Source organism: Idiotropiscis lumnitzeri, chromosome 6, assembly GCF_059441095.1.
Source record: "Idiotropiscis lumnitzeri isolate Australia: NSW breed Sydney's pygmy pipehorse chromosome 6, RoL_Ilum_1.0, whole genome shotgun sequence".
NCBI classification, from domain to species: Eukaryota; Metazoa; Chordata; class Actinopteri; order Syngnathiformes; family Syngnathidae; genus Idiotropiscis; species Idiotropiscis lumnitzeri.
This window is the reverse complement of record NC_142396.1, coordinates 22,534,385-22,551,731: the sequence shown is the minus strand read 5'-3', so window position 1 is coordinate 22,551,731 and position 17,347 is coordinate 22,534,385. Positions and strand designations below refer to the sequence as shown.

Below are 17,347 nucleotides of genomic sequence, written 5' to 3'. Positions count from 1 at the left end.
TTTAACGTCACCAATGCCCTGCCATGACAGTGGATAGTTCACAAAGTGTATACACAAACATAAAACATACAATTTACGATCAATCAAGTACATTTTGTGAAATGGCACTCTCCTGAAGCTACCAATAGTTTATAAGCATGGCCTAGTTATGAAAAACACATAGATGTATGCACTAAGGCTCAAAAACCTGTTACATTTGTGGGTAATTTATCAAATAATCTACCATACTCACCACCAGACTTCCCCTTTTAGGAGTGGATTAAAGTTTATTTCAACCACTATCAAAACTAGACACTGTGGTATTAAGTTCCTAACCGCTCTGTCAGCAACATTTATACAATTGAAATTTTCAAGAGCTATTAATATAGAAACGTTTTATCTTCATCAACTCTAGTCACAGGAAACACACGGACCCAATCCATACATGTATTATCAAGATTAGCATTATTCATGATGTTAATAACACAATTTTGTTTGCTTATTTTGAAAATCTAACTTTCTAAGCGGTGTCTTTTTATGAAAGTACATACCTTCCCTCGTAACTTTGTTCTGTGGACCAATAGATACCCGTTTGAGTACTAATTAGAGAGTTCCAAATCAAATTTAATTTATTTTAAGGCACAACCAATACGTCTCCTAACCTTTTCAGTTATCTGCTTGGTGTTTGCAAATTCCTATTAATTAGTAATTGGGACTCTCAATTTTGATATTGTACTACAGTCTCATTGTAGTTTGTTTATTTAACTCTGATTGGTTCCCACAAATAACATAATAGAAACATCAAAATAACAGATAGTGTTGACATCAAACATAAAGCAGCTACTTTTAACCACTTCTGGGTCATTTTGGCTAAAATATCCCCTCTACTTAGTCTGGTGTCTTATGAAATAAGACCACCCTATTATCAGACTTTTGCTCATGTCCCATGTAGGAGTTTTCAACCGAAATGACATTTTACAATGTGCCAAATGAACCTAAGATGACTTTCCACTACAGCTGTGAGAGTCAATAATATTTAAATTGGCCTTCCCTCTTGGGTAATTACAAATGTTTCTTCTTCTCGCTTTGTATTCTAACATTTTTCTCACATAGTCAGCTAAAGTAGCTTCATCATATATTTCCTATCAGTTCTTAAATTTGAGGTATTCTATAAGGCCTTCCAAAAAATCTATCACAATGTGCCAGCCCTGAATACAATACAATACAATGCAACTCCCTGTATATAACTCAAATTAAATCACATAAACAGAATAGCAGAACAACAACAGTCTCATGATGAGTCAAAGGCCAAAAAATGTATCTTCAAACGAGGTTTAAAAGTGACCTAGTGGCGGCGCCCATAACATTTAATGGAAAGTCACAGTGCTTGTCGTGTTCACAAACAGTTTTTCTAATTCCATACACTGTGTCCCCTGCCTCTCCATTTCCTCAATGCACAACCTTATTCTTTTTTTTTTCTTTTCACCAATCCAGCGCTTTGAGGGTGGTAAGCACAATGATTCTTTAACTCAATTTAAAACATCACTCTTTTTCACAATCTGGTTAACAAAATGTGTACCGTTATCACTGTATATTATCTCAGGAATACCATATCTAGGAATGGTATCCTTGCAAAGTACTTTCGCCACACAATGCATCTGGATATGTTGGTTAGAAAGAGTTCTAACCATTTCGAATTCACATCTATGATGACCAAACAATGTTTTTTTTTTCTTTTCTTCATCTTGATAAAATGTCTGTTAGCTTCTGTTTCTTGTATCTTTTATTACCCTTCCAGCATGGAAGGCGTGATACACATATACGTCAGGGTGTCTGTAAGCAGGCTAATGTAATGTTTTGTCAACCTTGCTATGAATTGCCTCTTTTGAACCTGCATGAAGAGTATTCATCAACTGCTGTTGAACTGACCAATTTTCCTCTCCTTCCTGCAGGCCTCCGTGAATCTTTAACACGATGACATTCTCACTCTATATTCCTCTATCGGCTCAAAATACTTTTTTTTAAATCTTCCTATTTCAGTGTAATTCGCTCTTTGTCTAACGCGCTGGGTTGTTCTGTTAACTAATCCTGCATCAGGCGCCCGAATTCGTAACCATCATGGCCAAAATCTCATTTGCAACTCTTAGATTAAAGCCATAAATTGTATAATACCAATGGATCTTTCTAAATATGAAGTAAACATACAGATTATATCATTATCTCATCCCTCCTATTTGAGGAATGGCTTTCACCATACCTTAATATAGCAGCCCATTTGTATAGCTGTATTGTTTGGACATACACATGCACTCATGTTGTAATGTTGTGCCATTTTCATCCAAAGTCTTAGTTTAACTTTGGGACTTTGTCGTCGCATGTCTTTTAATGTGACACTAAATCTACTAAATTTATTAAATTATTTATTATTTTTTAAATCTAAATTTATTTTATTTTGTTTCGCCAACATGTGTTTGTCCACAACATCTTCCTTAGCTGTTTTGGCCGCAATGTGTACTTGATGGACACACTGTATGCAATGTATGTGCAACCCATTTTCAGATGGCTATCTGTGGTAATAGTAACACAATTTCCTCTTTTTAGTTTACACGCCTCTGTTAATGCGACTAATTCTGCTGCCGGAGCTGAGTAATTTGAGGGGTTACAGTGTCTTCTGTAAGAACAGCATAACCTATCTGTTCCCAGTTCATCATATTTTATTTATTTATTTATTTATTTTTCAAATGAGCCATCTACAAATAGTACCTCTCCGTTTTCTAAATGTGAATCTTTTCGATCACTTTTACTATTGGTTGCTAATTCTATTAACTCCTAACAATCTAGTTTTGTACCATCCGCCTGACATAACAACGTAGCTGGGAAATAATGTTGTACATCTCTCTATAGTCAGATGTGGTTACGATAACAATGTAGCCATGCACGATAAATGTCCCGCTAGTGATAAAAATGTCATGTTCGTCTGCAAAAGCAATGCAGAAACCGCACGTGGTACTCTCAGACCTGAGGATGGAACAAAACTATGGTTGCACTTGTTTCCTGAAATTTTCCTATTGTGGGACTATAAAAGGTCATTTTTATCTTTACCTTTATTTACAGTAATAGATACTACATGTCGAGACAGGAACTTGGAGCGGCGGCTGGTCGTTGAGCGCCGCCGAGGCAGGAACTGGGAGCGGCGGTGGATCGTCGGACGCCGCCGAGACAGGAACTAGGAGCGGCGGCTGATCGTCGAGCGCCGCCGAGACAGGAACTTGCGACGGGCGCAGGACGTGCGCCGCCGGGTCATGGACCTGACGGGACGGGGAACCTGATCCCTATCAGCCTGCCGCCATAGGGTGTCAGGGGAACGAGAGACACGAGGGACCGAAACTACTGGTGCCGGTGAACGTGAGCCATGAGACGCAAGGGGGACGTGACAAGGTGCGGAAACTGACGGTGAACGAGGGGAGCAAAGTGGCCGTGACTTTCGTGATTTGCAGCGTGAAGCGCGCAAGGTGGAGTGGGAGGTGGTCTCAAAAAACTCAAAGGAAAAGGGTGTCAAGAACTGTTCGGGGGGAGGCAGGTGATCGGTCTTAACTGAGTCCAGGTTGCGCTGGGCGTCTAATAGATTATGAATGTACTCGAAGTCGTCCTCGTGATCCGAGTCGACCAGAACGTGCGGGACATAGTGCTCAAAATCATCTACGGAGTCGGGAACTACCAGGAAGTGAGGGGGTGCAAGGGCATGGTGCTCAAAGTCGTCCTCGTAATCCGAGTCTTTAATCAGGTGTGGAGGTATGACGGGTAGGGAGTCGATAGCATAACCGTGAGACGAAGGGGAAGAAACAGACGAGGTACGAGAGGCGAAACCTACGGGAAGGGCACGGGGTTGGTCGGCAGGCTGATGAGGGCGGTTGTCCGAGCGGCGGCGTCCATGACGCCGCCGTGAGCTTCTCGCGGGGTCCTTCTTTGGTCGGTGCATTCTGTCAGGTTCGCCGGTCGGCGAGGAGGGGGTAGACCCAAAATGCGAGGAAGCAGGGATAAGGGTGACTTAAAGGGACTTTATTTAACAAAGCAAAACCAAAAGGCAAACAAGGTACTAGGACAAACAAACGTGGCAGGGTGCAAAATAACAAAGATGAACTAAACGTGACTAAACAGAGCAAAAAACCGAGGAACAAAGACAGTGACAAAAACTAGGGACAAGAGCGAGAGCGAGAACATGAGCGTGAACGAGAGCGAGAACATGAGCGTGAACGAGATCAGGGAGCGGTCGTGACAGTCCAAACGGAGCAATGCACCGACAATGAGTTGTTGGAGTGAGGTGTTCATATAGTCCAGTAATTAGGGGAGCAGATGGGCATCAGGAGTGTGAGGCTAACGGGGAACAGGTTCGTGGCTGGTGGGGACGGAGTGCTGAGGGGAAACGCCCCTACTCAGCTGACAAAAACAACAACAAAAAAGCATGGGAGACGCGAAAACAACAACAACACCCTGTCATGACCGACACGGGTCATGACACTACATTAACTGTTCTCATGCAGTGCGGTAATGCACACACTATGTTGTCTAGTTTGGAACAGAAATATGCTATTGGTTTCATCTTATCTCCATGTTCCTACACTAAAACTGAGGTCTTAATATGACCCGTTGCATCTGGATAAAGGGTCAGTGCCATACTTGATAAGAACACTCATTAATAAAACTTTTTTTTTTTGCTTCATCACTCCACTTTAAGGGTGATGTCATATTTAGGTCTTCCTCTTACATCATTTTACTCCATGGCACAATAATTTCTTCAGAATTTGGAACTCAGACTCTGTAATAATTTGTTTAGCCTAAAAATTTTTATTTTATTTTATTTCTTATTTTTCTAACTTTATGGCTCATTTTACCTCAACCAATTCTACCTCAAAGTGAACAAGTACACATCAATGTTATCTGTATAGACTCTAATTTAGTCTCTGCTTTAATGTAAATTATAGCCCTTCCAATGAAATTACCATATTTTTTCCTGTGTCATTTCTATTTCAGCATTTCATTCCGTTGACTGGTCTACCTTCAAACAACATCATCAACTGAAGTATGAATCATTAAATATTTATTTCGTCAATTCATCCTTACAGCAGAACCTTATTTTAATCTTAATTTTTGGGGTAAAATCACACCTTCTTCAGCACCCAAACTCTCTTTCTGACTTCCTCCCCTTACCTGGGACCAGCATCTTGCTTCACACAGCTGTTAACTCTTTGTTACAGCACACTCATGATATACGACTACACCTACCCATTGCCTTCTATTGAACTTTTCTCACTTCTTTTTGTTTTATCTCTAAATTCACTGTAGCCTTATCAAAGCCACTCAAAACTACCAAGGTATTAAATCAAAAACTACAAACTCAGGAACCACCTATGCTCCTGCAAGGGTTTTCAAAAGCTTCATTCAATTGTTAAGATTTCATAACACCTTCTTCTCTCTTACTGAAGAAGACTCAAGTACACTATTAAGTAAAAACTACCATCACAATGATATACCTTGTCTGTTGGATCATGTAAGTAGAAATATGTGCCATTACTAATCTTTATCTGTAAATTAATCACATCCCCACAACTTGGGCTCTCATTGTACTGAAAAAGTAAAGCTAATTTCACTTTACGCACACAACTCAGTAATCCACACGTTTCCTCAATAGTATCTCATCACTCATAAGTTGCTTTTTGTTAGTTACTAATCATTGATTCCATTTTATTTCTCCTTTATCAATCCTTTTAGCACAATTTCAACCACTTTTATCACTCTTCCTAACATTTTGACACAGACAGACGCACAAAAACACGGGCCCACAAAATGACACATTTTGACACAGTTCTCAACACTGAACTGTTACAAACAATAATTACCTGTTATTAATAACCTGTTTTTGATAACTGCGATCTATTTTTATATTTGGCCTGTAATAATTCCTTCATTTCAACGGGTATCTGTCATAAATCCATATATACGCAGCCTCTACCACAATTTCACACTGCCACTTACACACGCAACACTCTGATGTTGTGACGACCGCTTCCAGGGGCTGGAAAGCGGTGTTGGTGGATTCTTAAATAGCGGACAAGGGAAAATGAGTTGGTAACAAAGTTTATTGTGACCGACAGTAGGCAATGAACAGGCGACAGGCACAATGGGGAACTGTCGGGGAAAATAGAGGAACTATATTTACTGGCGTCGGTAGACACGAACGAAAAACGCTGGGGGAAAGATCTTCCCCCAGGGGAACCAAAACGACTAACAAAAAGAGCTTGCAATGCAAGAAACCCGAAAACGAAAATGTCCTTCCTCAAAAGGGTAAGGTTAAGTCCAAACATCGAAAACAGAAAGCGAGCCGAAACGTAGCTGTAGAACAAACAAGCAAACAAACAAGCAAACAAACAAGCAAGCAATCACGACAAACACACGGAACAAGGTTGGCAAAACTATGGCAATGGCACAATGGCGAGAGCAAGTTGGGTCAGCAATAATCCGACACGCGGAAGTGCGTGTCGGAGGCTCATATAGTCAGTAAACAATGGGGTGATGAGTTACAGCTGAGCGTCTCGTGAGCTCGCCCCGCTCGTGGCCGCGTCTCCGGGCAACGCGCCGTCGACCACGCCCACACCGCTGCAACAAGGAGCACGGATCGTGACAGTACCCCCCCCTTAACGGACGCCCCTTGGCGGACTACCTGGTTTAGACGGGTGAGCGTTGTGGTAGTCGTGTAGCAGAGATGGACACATGATCCAGGAGCGAGGGATCCATTGCCGTTCTTCCGGGCCGTAGCCCTCCCAGTCGACCAGGTACTGGGTGCCCCTTCCCCTGCGCCTGGAGTCCAAGATGTCCTTCACCGTGTAGACCGGGTCGCCGTCGATGATGCGTGGAGGTGGTGGCGGGGCGGCAGGTGGCACCAGAGGGCAGGTAGGAGCCGGCTTAATGAGCGATACGTGGAAGACGGGGTGGATCTTCATGGTGGGAGGCAGCTTGAGACGAACTGAGACAGGGTTGATGATGGCGGTAATTTCGAACGGGCCCACGAAACGCGGGCCCAGCTTGCGGGACGCACCTGCCAGGTTGAGATCCCGGGTTGAGAGCCAGACTTTGTCGCCGATCTTGTAGGCAGGGGCGGGGCGCCGGCGGCGATGGTTCCGCTGCGTTGTACGCGCCAGGGCGGCCCGGGCCTCCTTCCATGCCCGGTGAGCCCGTTTCATGTGCTGCTGAACTGAGGGGACCTCTTCAGTACCAGCTTGGGTCGGAAACAACGGGGGTTGGTACCCGTAGGCCGTCAGGAACGGCGATCGTCCGGTCGCCGAGGAGATCAGGGTGTTGTGGGCGTACTCAATCCACGGTAGGTGGTCGGCCCAGGTCGAAGGCTGGTCCAGGCAGACGCATCGGAGTGCGGACTCGAGGTCCTGGTTGGCACGTTCCGATTGCCCATTAGTCTGTGGGTGGTACCCGGAGGAGAGGCTGGATGTCGCTCCCAGGCACTGGCAGAACTTTTTCCACACCCGGGAGATGAACTGCGGGCCTCGGTCTGACACCAGGTCGTCGGGGATGCCGTGCAGTCGAACCACGTGTTGGACCAGCAGCTTCGCCGTCTCCAAGGCTGTCGGGAGCTTGGGCAGGGCCACGAAGTGGGCGGCCTTGGAGAATCGGTCCACTATAGTCAGGATGACGGTGTGCCCCCGGGAAACGGGCAGGCCAGTGACAAAGTCCAGGGCGATGTTCGCCCAGGGTCGCGCCGGAACGGGGAGCGGTCGTAGCAGGCCCGCTGGAGGCTGGTGCGATGCCTTGCTGGCAGCGCACGGCGGGCAGGCTTGGATGTAGGCCGTCACGTCTTGCTTGAGGGAAGGCCACCAGAATCGCTGCCCGATCAGGCCCAGGGTGCGCCGAATGCCCGGGTGGCAGGCCAACTTGGAGGCGTGGCCCCACTGGATTACCTCTGCCCGGTAACGAGTGGGCACGAACAGGCGGCCCTGTGGACAGGCCGCTGGAGCTCCGCTCTTGTCCTGGAGCTCCCGGATTTGCCGCTCTATCTCCCACTGGAGGCCTCCCACCACTCGATGGCTAGGGACCACGCTCGCCGGCCCCTCCTCCTCTTCCCACGCGTCGTGGATGCGGGACAGAGCGTCGGGCTTGGTGTTGCGTGCCCCCGGCCGGAACGTCATAGTGTAATTGAACCGGCTCAGGATCAGGGCCCACCGTGCCAGCCGGGGGTTCAGTCTTTTCATGGCGCGAATGAAAGAGAGGTTCTTATGGTCCTTGAATATGGTGAAGGGTTCCTGGGTGCCCTCCAGCCAGTGCCGCCATTCCTGTAGGGCCAGAACCACAGCCAGAAGCTCACGGTTTCCCACGTCGTAGTTGGCCTCCGCTGGCGAGAGGCGACGAGAGAAGAAGGCGCAGGGGTGAAGATGCTGGTCGACCGGGGACCGCTGCGACAGGACGGCCCCCACTCCGGAATCAGAGGCGTCCACCTCTACAACGAAAAGGAGATCAGCGTTAGGATGGTGCAGGACAGGAGGGTTTGTAAAGGCGTTTTTTTAAGTCCGCGAATGCCTCTTCCGCCCCACTATCCCAGGTGAACCGGACCTTGGTCGAGGTGAGCCGCGTGAGCGGCAGCGCCCGGCGGCTATAGTCTTTGACGAAGCGCCGATAAAAATTGGCGAATCCTAAGAACCTTTGTAATTGTTTACGCGTAACTGGCACCGGCCACTCGACGACGGCGCGCGTCTTGGCCGGGTCGGCCTTTAGTTGCCCGTTTTCGACGATGAAGCCCAGGAATGGGACCGATGTTTGGTGGAACTCGCACTTCTCCGCTTTTACATACAGTTTGTTCTCCAACAGGCGTTGGAGGATAGCTCGCACATGCAGGTGGTGTTCCTTTAAGGACCGAGAAAAAATGAGTATATCGTCCAAGTACACGAAACAGCAGACGTTGAGCATGTCTCTAAGCACGTCGTTGATCAGGGCTTGAAAAACGGCGGGGGCGTTAGTTAAACCGAAAGGCATGACCAAGTATTCAAAGTGACCGAGTGGGGTTTTGAACGCAGTTTTCCACTCGTCCCCTTCCCTGATGCGGATCAAGTGGTAGGCACTGCAGAGGTCTAACTTAGAGAAAACGGTGGCGGATTGCAGGGGGGCGAACGCTGAGTCCAACAGAGGCAAGGGGTAGCGGTTCTTTATTGTAATCGCGTTCAATTCCTTGTAGTCGACGCAGGGACGCAGCGATTTATCTTTTTTCTCGACGAAGAACATGCCCGCTCCCACCGGGGAAGTAGACGGCCTTATTAATCCCGCCGCCAACGACTCCGTGATGTAGTCTCGCATGGCCGCCTGTTCGGGTTGCGAGACCTTATACAGCCGCACCGACGGCAGGACCGGATCGGGAACTAAATCTATCGCGCAGTCATACGGACGGTGGGGTGGCAAGGATTTAGCCCTCTCTTTGCTAAAAACGGCGCGGAGGTCGTGGTAAACGCTCGGGACCCCGTTAAGGTCGATGTCCGCCTCCGGGAGCGCCCTGACTCGCCCGCCCTCCCCGGCGGACCGTAGGCAATGCGCGTAACAAAACGGGCTCCAGTTTTGGATAGAAAGGCGCCCCCAGTCGATGACGGGATTGTGCGAATGTAGCCATGGGATCCCTAGCACGACGGGGGCCGACCTGGCCGGCATGACGAAGAAAGAGCGCTTCTCGATGTGATTATCCGACAGCTTTAAGGTTAGGGGCTCGGTTAAGCGCCGGATATCGGCCAGCACGCGCCCGTCGAGGTCGTAGATCTTCTCGGATTGTTCGAGCTCGGTGACCAGGCAGCCGAGCCGGGAGACTAAACCCGCATCGATAAAACAGTCGTCGGCGCCAGAGTCAATGAGTGCGCGGATCTTGATTCCACCACCGAGTCCCATGATCTCCCCGTCCAGCTCCAGTCTCAAGACCGTCCCGGGCCGGACCGAACCGCCCGACCCGCTGGCGACCGGCTCTTGACGGTGCTCTTTAGCCGCGGAGGCGCGGGGCGCGGACTCACAGTTCGTTGGGGGGCGGGAAGACGACCCCCGGCGAGCGGCCATCTCCGGGCAAACCGCCGCTCTGTGTCCCGGCAGACCGCAGTAGAAGCACGCCCCCGTGCTGCGCCGACGCTCCCTCTCCCGAAGATCCGGGCGAGCTGGAACCGGCTGCTTGGGCTCGTCAGTGGTTGACCAGTCGGGGTTCCGGGTGCGTGGACGATCAGCTTGGCGCTGCTCCCGGGACGCCCGGCGGGTCGCCCCCATCTGCATTGGCTCGTCCGCTGGTGCGGGCTCAGGAGCCCGGAAGCGTGGTGGCTCGGCGCGGCGCTGCTCCACCCCTCGCTCTCGGCGACGCTCCCGCAGGCGGTTGTCCAAACGAATGGCCAGGGTGATCAGCTCCTCCAGCGTCTCGGCATCGTCGCGGGCTGCCAGCTCGTCCTTTAGAGCCGAGTTCAGGCCTCTCCGGAACACGGACCTCAGGGCGCAGTCGTCGAACCCACTCTCGGCTGCTCGGATGCGGAAGGTGATCGAATAATCCGCAACAGATCGTGAGCCCTGGATACAGTCCAACAGTTCGGCTCCGGCCTCCTTCCCGCGGACCGGGTGGTGGAACACCCTTTGAAACTCGGCGAGGAAGTTAGGAAATGAGGAGCGGATTGCTGGGTGCGCGTTGCTCACGGCCATGGCCCACGCGCTTGCTTGACCAGTCAGGAGGCTCATCATAAACGCTACCTTCGAACTATCGTAGGCATAGGTTAGGGGCTGCTGATCGAAAATCAGCCTACAGTGGTGAATGAAGGAACCACAGCGGCCGGGTTCTCCGCCGTAGCGGTCGGGGTGAGCCAAGTTTGGCTCCTTAACCGGGTAGCTCGGAAACTGAGCCCCGAGAGGGGGAACGGCCGAGCTAGGAGCCGGCGGGGCAGGGGAGCTCAGTCGGGCATCTAAGCTCGAGAGCTGCTGGGCCATTTGGCCGATCGCGTCGCGAAGGGTCGCGAGCTCGGTCGCCTGCTGGCCGACTAGGCGTCCTTGGCTGGTCAAGGCGTGAACGATTTTCTCCCTGTCCGCAGAATCCATGGTCGGATTATTCTGTGACGACCGCTTCCCAGCCGGGGCTGGAAAGCGGTGTTGGTGGATTCTTAAATAGCGGACAAGGGAAAATGAGTTGGTAACAAAGTTTATTGTGACCGACAGTAGGCAATGAACAGGCGACAGGCACAATGGGGAACTGTCGGGGAAAATAGAGGAACTATATTTACTGGCGTCGGTAGACACGAACGAAAAACGCTGGGGGAAAGATCTTCCCCCAGGGGAACCAAAACGACTAACAAAAAGAGCTTGCAATGCAAGAAACCCGAAAACGAAAATGTCCTTCCTCAAAAGGGTAAGGTTAAGTCCAAACATCGAAAACAGAAAGCGAGCCGAAACGTAGCTGTAGAACAAACAAGCAAACAAACAAGCAAACAAGCAAGCAAACAAACTAGCAAGCAATCACGACAAACACACGGAACAAGGTTGGCAAAACTATGGCAATGGCACAATGGCGAGAGCAAGTTGGGTCAGCAATAATCCGACACGCGGAAGTGCGTGTCGGAGGCTTATATAGTCAGTAAACAATGGGGTGATGAGTTACAGCTGAGCGTCTCGTGAGCTCGCCCCGCTCGTGGCCGCGTCTCCGGGCAACGCGCCGTCGACCACGCCCACACCGCTGCAACAAGGAGCACGGATCGTGACAGATGTGTGTGCGTTTTAGATTTCTTTTTAGGTGTTGTGGTGTCCAAATAAAATTACCCCACGGCAGGCTAAGACAAGGGGAGTTGAAACATTGATGACACGCATACAAACTATTACATCATTGCTATCTTGACTGTTGTTTATAGAGGTGCATCCATAGGAAAATGACAGGCATTTATTTCATTTTCCATTCATGGTCACACTCTTGGACTGATCAGCTCTCTCCGCAACACGAGTTGGCTGACGTTCGACGTTTGTTTCACTCACAAGTCCAGTACACATGTGCGTCCTCAGTTGCTTTCCTTGATGATTTTTACGATGTTTTACGCTGATATTTACTGTCAGCAAAAGGTTTCTTCCGCATGCTCACCCCACCACACGATCCAAAAAAAAAAAACATGATTACCCATAGGTGTGTTTCACAATCACTGTGAAAGTGGAGTGTGCTTGGCGCGTGCACAACACATAAGCATGCATCGCAACAAAGGAAAACACAAAATGGCTCCTACAACCCCGCCCCTAATTGTGCAAATAATTACACATCCCCATCAATTGTAAGAGACATAATGATCATAAAAATATCGAAATGCACAAAGAAAATTGAAAAATATAGTAGAGGTCAAGTACACGAAATGTTCAATCACATAAAAAAAAAACAAAAAAAAAAAACAAATGATAAAAGTTTATTCAATGTATTCCTGATGAATCAATGTCCAAAGTTCGTGTCCAAAATCCCAAATTTTTACTGCTAATCTTCTCCCTGCAGACCTTTGTAATTAAACAATCCAAAACACTTAGTTTTAATCCTTACTGTACGCACCAGTCCATTCTTGTCCGAAATCATATCCAAAACTCTTCCGGTAATCCTGACGTTCTTGCAGTCCTGGAAGGTACTCCTTCAACCATCGCCTCAAAAAACGGTCCGACATATATTGTACTTGTTTCCAACGGCGACGAGAGTAGAAATCATCCTTATCTAACATTCCAGGTGGTAATGAGGGCTGTGATTTGAGTAGTAGCAGATGATTAGGAGTTAACGCTTCTAAATCATTGGGATCTGTAGATGCTTTCGTGATGGGACGGCTGTTAAAAATGGCTTCCACTTCGCAAAACACAGTTCAGGCCTTCCTCATCCAAGGATTGAGTTTTCAAAACTGAGTTCAAAATTTTGCGTACTGAACGGATCAATCTCTCCCAAGCACCTCTATGGTGTGACGCAGCTGGGGTATTGAAAATCCATTTAACTCTCTTTTGTGACAGCAAACCACGTATGAGGTTGTGATTAAACTCGTTAATGGCTTCTCTTAATTCACGTTCAGCGGCAACAAAGTTTATACCATTGTCCGAACGGCTTTCCAGAACTTGCCCTCGCCTGGCAATTAACCTTCTGAGCCCATTGATAAAGGAATCTGTATCTAATGAGGACAGAACTTCAAGATGTATTGCCCGTATCGCCAGTCATGTAAAAAGAACACCATATCACTTAACAACATGCCCATGCTTGACTTCAAATGGTCCAAAACAATCCAAGCCAACGCGACTAAACGGGGGCTCATCTGGAGTTATTCTGCTGTGAGGTAGGTCGGCCATTTTCTGATGTCCAGATAAAGCAGACAATCTTCAACAAGTAACGCACCTTGATAAAACTTTTCTAATAGCAGCACAAGCACCAGGAATCCAATATTTTTGCCGCAGGTAGGAAACCATGTGGTTGCGTCCACTGTGACTTGTGACTTCATGGACATGTCTGAGAAGTAAGCTGGAGATTAGTACTTACCAAGAATAACTGGATGCTTTGCTTCGGTTGGCATAGTTGCTCTACTAAGTCGCCACCAACCCTTATGAGACCATCATCCAAGATTGTGTTTAGTTTGTAGAGATGACTCGTCCTCTTCACACACTGACCTTTCTTCAAGCATATGGATTCCTCAGCAAATCTTGTTCTCTGACAAAATTGGATCACAGCCTTCTCCGACGCAATCAATTCCTCCACTGTGAGAAGTTTCTTTGGCACTTGAGCTTTGAAGTGTTCCATCTGCAGATGTAGCTCCATTTTCAACTCTTCAGGATTTAGATCTTGCTTATTGAGCGTCTCCCTTGATTCCTTTCTGTGACACACCAGGAATAACAGAAAATCTTTGAACTTGAGGAACCAGCCAATGGCCCTAATCAAAAGGTGCCAAGAGGAGAAATAGTTGATGAACGTCTCCAATGGACTTGTCTGCTCCATGTGTGTTGTATTTGCCATCACAGCTTTGACCTTCAAATCACCAACAACAGATTCTTCCACGTCAGTCCAAAATACAGACTCTCCAAGTTCCATTTGCAGCTCTCTTCTCCAAAGCTTATCCATTCTGCTAGCCACCACCGCGGCAGTCAACTCCATACGGGGAATTGTGACTAGCTTGAGAGGAGCTACACGTGCCTTACTCATCACAAATGCGCAATGTTCCATCACCAAAGTTCACAGGTTTCAGACACCTGCTGACCTGCCAATGTTCCTGGTGGTGGAGATCTTCCAAGTCATCCACTCTCTGACTACAGGAGGAGGCAAAGAATTATCCCACCATAGACGTCTCCTGCAGAGGTCCTGGAGGACTTTCTTGGCAGAAAGAACAATGGGTGCAAGAAAACCAAGAGGATCATATACTGAACTGACGACTGACAAGATCCCTCTTCTTATGAGCGGCCGATTCTTGTACGTGATTCTAAACTTGAATGAATCCGACTCCACGCACCACTGCATACCCAAAGCTCGTTCCACAGGCAATACATCACTGTCCAAATCCAAGTCTTTCACTTCCTTGGCCCTTTCCTCCGAGGGAATAGCAGCAAGGACTGAGCGGCGGTGACTGATCCACTTCATGAGCTTAAACCCACCTTTGACACACAACTCACTGAGCTCCTTACGAAGGGACAGGCTTCCTCTTCAGAGGCAGTGGACACCAAACAGTCATCGACTTAGAAATGCTGGAGCAGCGTATTAATTGCCACAGTTCCGGCGCCGCGCGAGTGGCTGCCTGTTTACAGCAGCGTGGCTCACTATTGAGCCTTTTTCGTGTGTTTTTTCCCTTTACCCTGTTTTATTTTATTTTTGCCTCATCTCAGCAATGGACATACAACTTGCGGTGGTTTTACTGCTGTTGGGGGCTGTTTTTTGCGCGATCGTGTCCGGAGACGAAACTCAGAGCTACGGATCGATCGTGTACTCGAGAGATCAGCTGTTAGCACTCCGTGCTAACCCCGCGTCGGCTCCCGGAGCGAGACCCGATATTCCCCGCGAGCTGAGGAGGAAGAGACGGGGATGTCGTGCGGGGGCTAAACGCCAGGCAAGAAGGAGACGATACCACCCCGTCCTCCCGTCCGTTATTATGGGGAATGTTAGATCCCTCCCCAATAAAATGGACGAGCTAACAGCGCTAACCCGGCACGAGAGGATTGTCCGGGAGGCTAGCTTGCCGGTGTTCACGGAGTCGTGGCTAACAGAGCTAACGCCGGACGCCGTCGTGGAATTGGACGGCTTCCAAATACTACGCGCGGACAGGACACTGGAGAGCGGTAAGAGGAAAGGGGGAGGGCTGGATGTGTTTATTAATGATAGATGGTGTAACCCTGGGCACATAACTGTGAAGGATCAACTTTGAAGTCGGGACATTGAGCTGATAGCTGTTAGCATGCGTCCGTTCAATTTACCGCGAGAGTTCAGTCATGTGATCGCGGTGGCGGCGTACGTGCCACCCTCTGCTAACAGTGAGACAGCCTGTGACGTACTGACTGCAGCTGTGAGCAGGCTACAAACACAGCACCCAAATGCCCTGCTCCTTATCTCTGGTGACTTCAATCATGCTTCTCCTTCCTCCTCTCTGCCTTCATTCACACAATATGTAACCTGCCACACCAGAGACAATAAAATATTGGACCTTTTCTATGCCAACACCAAGGAGGCGTACACATCACTCCCCCTCCCCCCGCTGGGCAAAGCTGACCACAACTTGGTTGCTCTTCTGCCTGTGTACAAACCTCTGGTCCGCAGGCAGCCAGCTGTGACACGCACAGTTCAGCGATGGTCCGGAGAAGCCGAGGAGGCCTTAAAGGACTGTTTCAACACAACTGTGTGGGAGGTATTCAGCGAAGCTCACGGTGAGGACATTAATGGTCTAACAGACACAATTACAGACTATACTAACTTCAGCATGGAGAACACCATTCCCACCAGGACTGTAAGATGTTTCTCCAACAACAACCCTGGATCACACCGGACATTAAAGCTCTCCTGAAGGAGAAAAAGAGGGCTTTTGTGTCAGGCGACAAGGACGAGCTGAAGACAGTGCAGCGTCAGCTGAGAAGGAGGATCTGAGAGGGAAAAAGTCCTACAGGATGCGGATGGAGGAACAACTGCAGCGGAACAATGCCAGGGATGTCTGGAGGGGCCTGAAGACCATCTCAGGCCACGGACAACCAGGTTAGACCCAGAAGGGGGGGGGCTTCAGTGGGCAAATGAGTTGAACCTATTTTTCAATAGGTTTGATCAAATGCCTGACCCTGCTCAGGCTCCCCTGCTGCAGCCCCCACCAACCCCTCCTGCCACTGCGAACGAGACCCTCTCTCCCCCTCTCTCCCTCCACAGGCTCCAGTTCCCAGCCTCATCAGACAACCACCACTTCCTCCTGCTCAGCCTTGTTCCTCACAACATCTCAGGTGAAGAACCAGCTGAGGAAGATGAAGGCGAGGAAGGCAGCAGGCCCAGATGGGATTAGCTCCCAGCTCCTCAAATCCTGCGCAGACCAGCTGTGTGGAATCGTCCAGCACTGAGCCTGAAGCTGGGCAGAGTCCCCCAGCTGTGGTAAACATCCTGCCTGGTTCCGGTTCCAAAGACACCCCATCCGAAGGAGCTCAACAACTTCAGACCAGTGGCGCTGACGTCTCATCTGATGAAGACCCTGGAGAGACTGGTCCTCGTCCATCTGCGCCCCCTGGTCAGCTCCTCAATGGACCCACTCCAGTTCGCATACCAGCCTGGCATCAGTGTGGATGATGCCATCATCTACCTGCTCCACACTTAACTCTCCCACCTGGAGAAGGCGGGGGCACGGTGAGGATCATGTTCTTTGATTTCTCAAGTGCTTTCAACACCATCTAGCCCGCCTTATTGGGAGACAAGCTGGAGCAGGCGGGAGTGGCCCACCACCTCATCACATGGATCCACGACTACCTCACAAACCGGCCACAGTACGTGAGGACACAGGACAGTGTGTCTGACGTGCTCCTCTGCAGCACGGGAGCGCCGCAGGGAACTGTTCTGGCTCCCTCCCTGTTCACACTCTACACCTCGGACTACAAATACAATTCCACAACCTGTCACCTGCAGAAGTTCTCGAATGACTCTGCGATTGTCGGCCTCATCACTGACGATGACGATCGGGAGTACAGAGGGGTTACGCAGGGGTTCGTTGACTGGTGTCAGCAGAACCGCCTCCAAATCAACGCTGGGAAATCCAAAGGGCTGGTGGTGGATTTCCGCAAGCGTCGGCACTCTTCACCTGCACCAGTGAATAGCCAGGGAACAGACGTTGAGAGGGTCTCAATTTACAAGTACCTAGGTGTTCAT

The 17,347-nt window shown here is 49.1% G+C and overlaps 1 protein-coding gene across 1 annotated transcript in view; it reads left to right on the top strand.

Moving 5' to 3' along the window:
* Window positions 1-4,915, top strand: part of LOC148335920 (vacuolar protein sorting-associated protein 4A) — a 173,045-nt gene extending 168,130 nt beyond the window's left edge. Inside the window, exon 12 of the mRNA XM_088298435.1 lies at window positions 3,094-4,915. Within this exon, the coding sequence (XP_088154561.1) occupies window positions 3,094-3,096 (3 nt within the window). The 3' untranslated portion in view covers window positions 3,097-4,915. The remainder of the gene's footprint in view (window positions 1-3,093) is intronic.
* The last annotated feature ends 12,432 nt before the right edge of the window (window positions 4,916-17,347 follow it).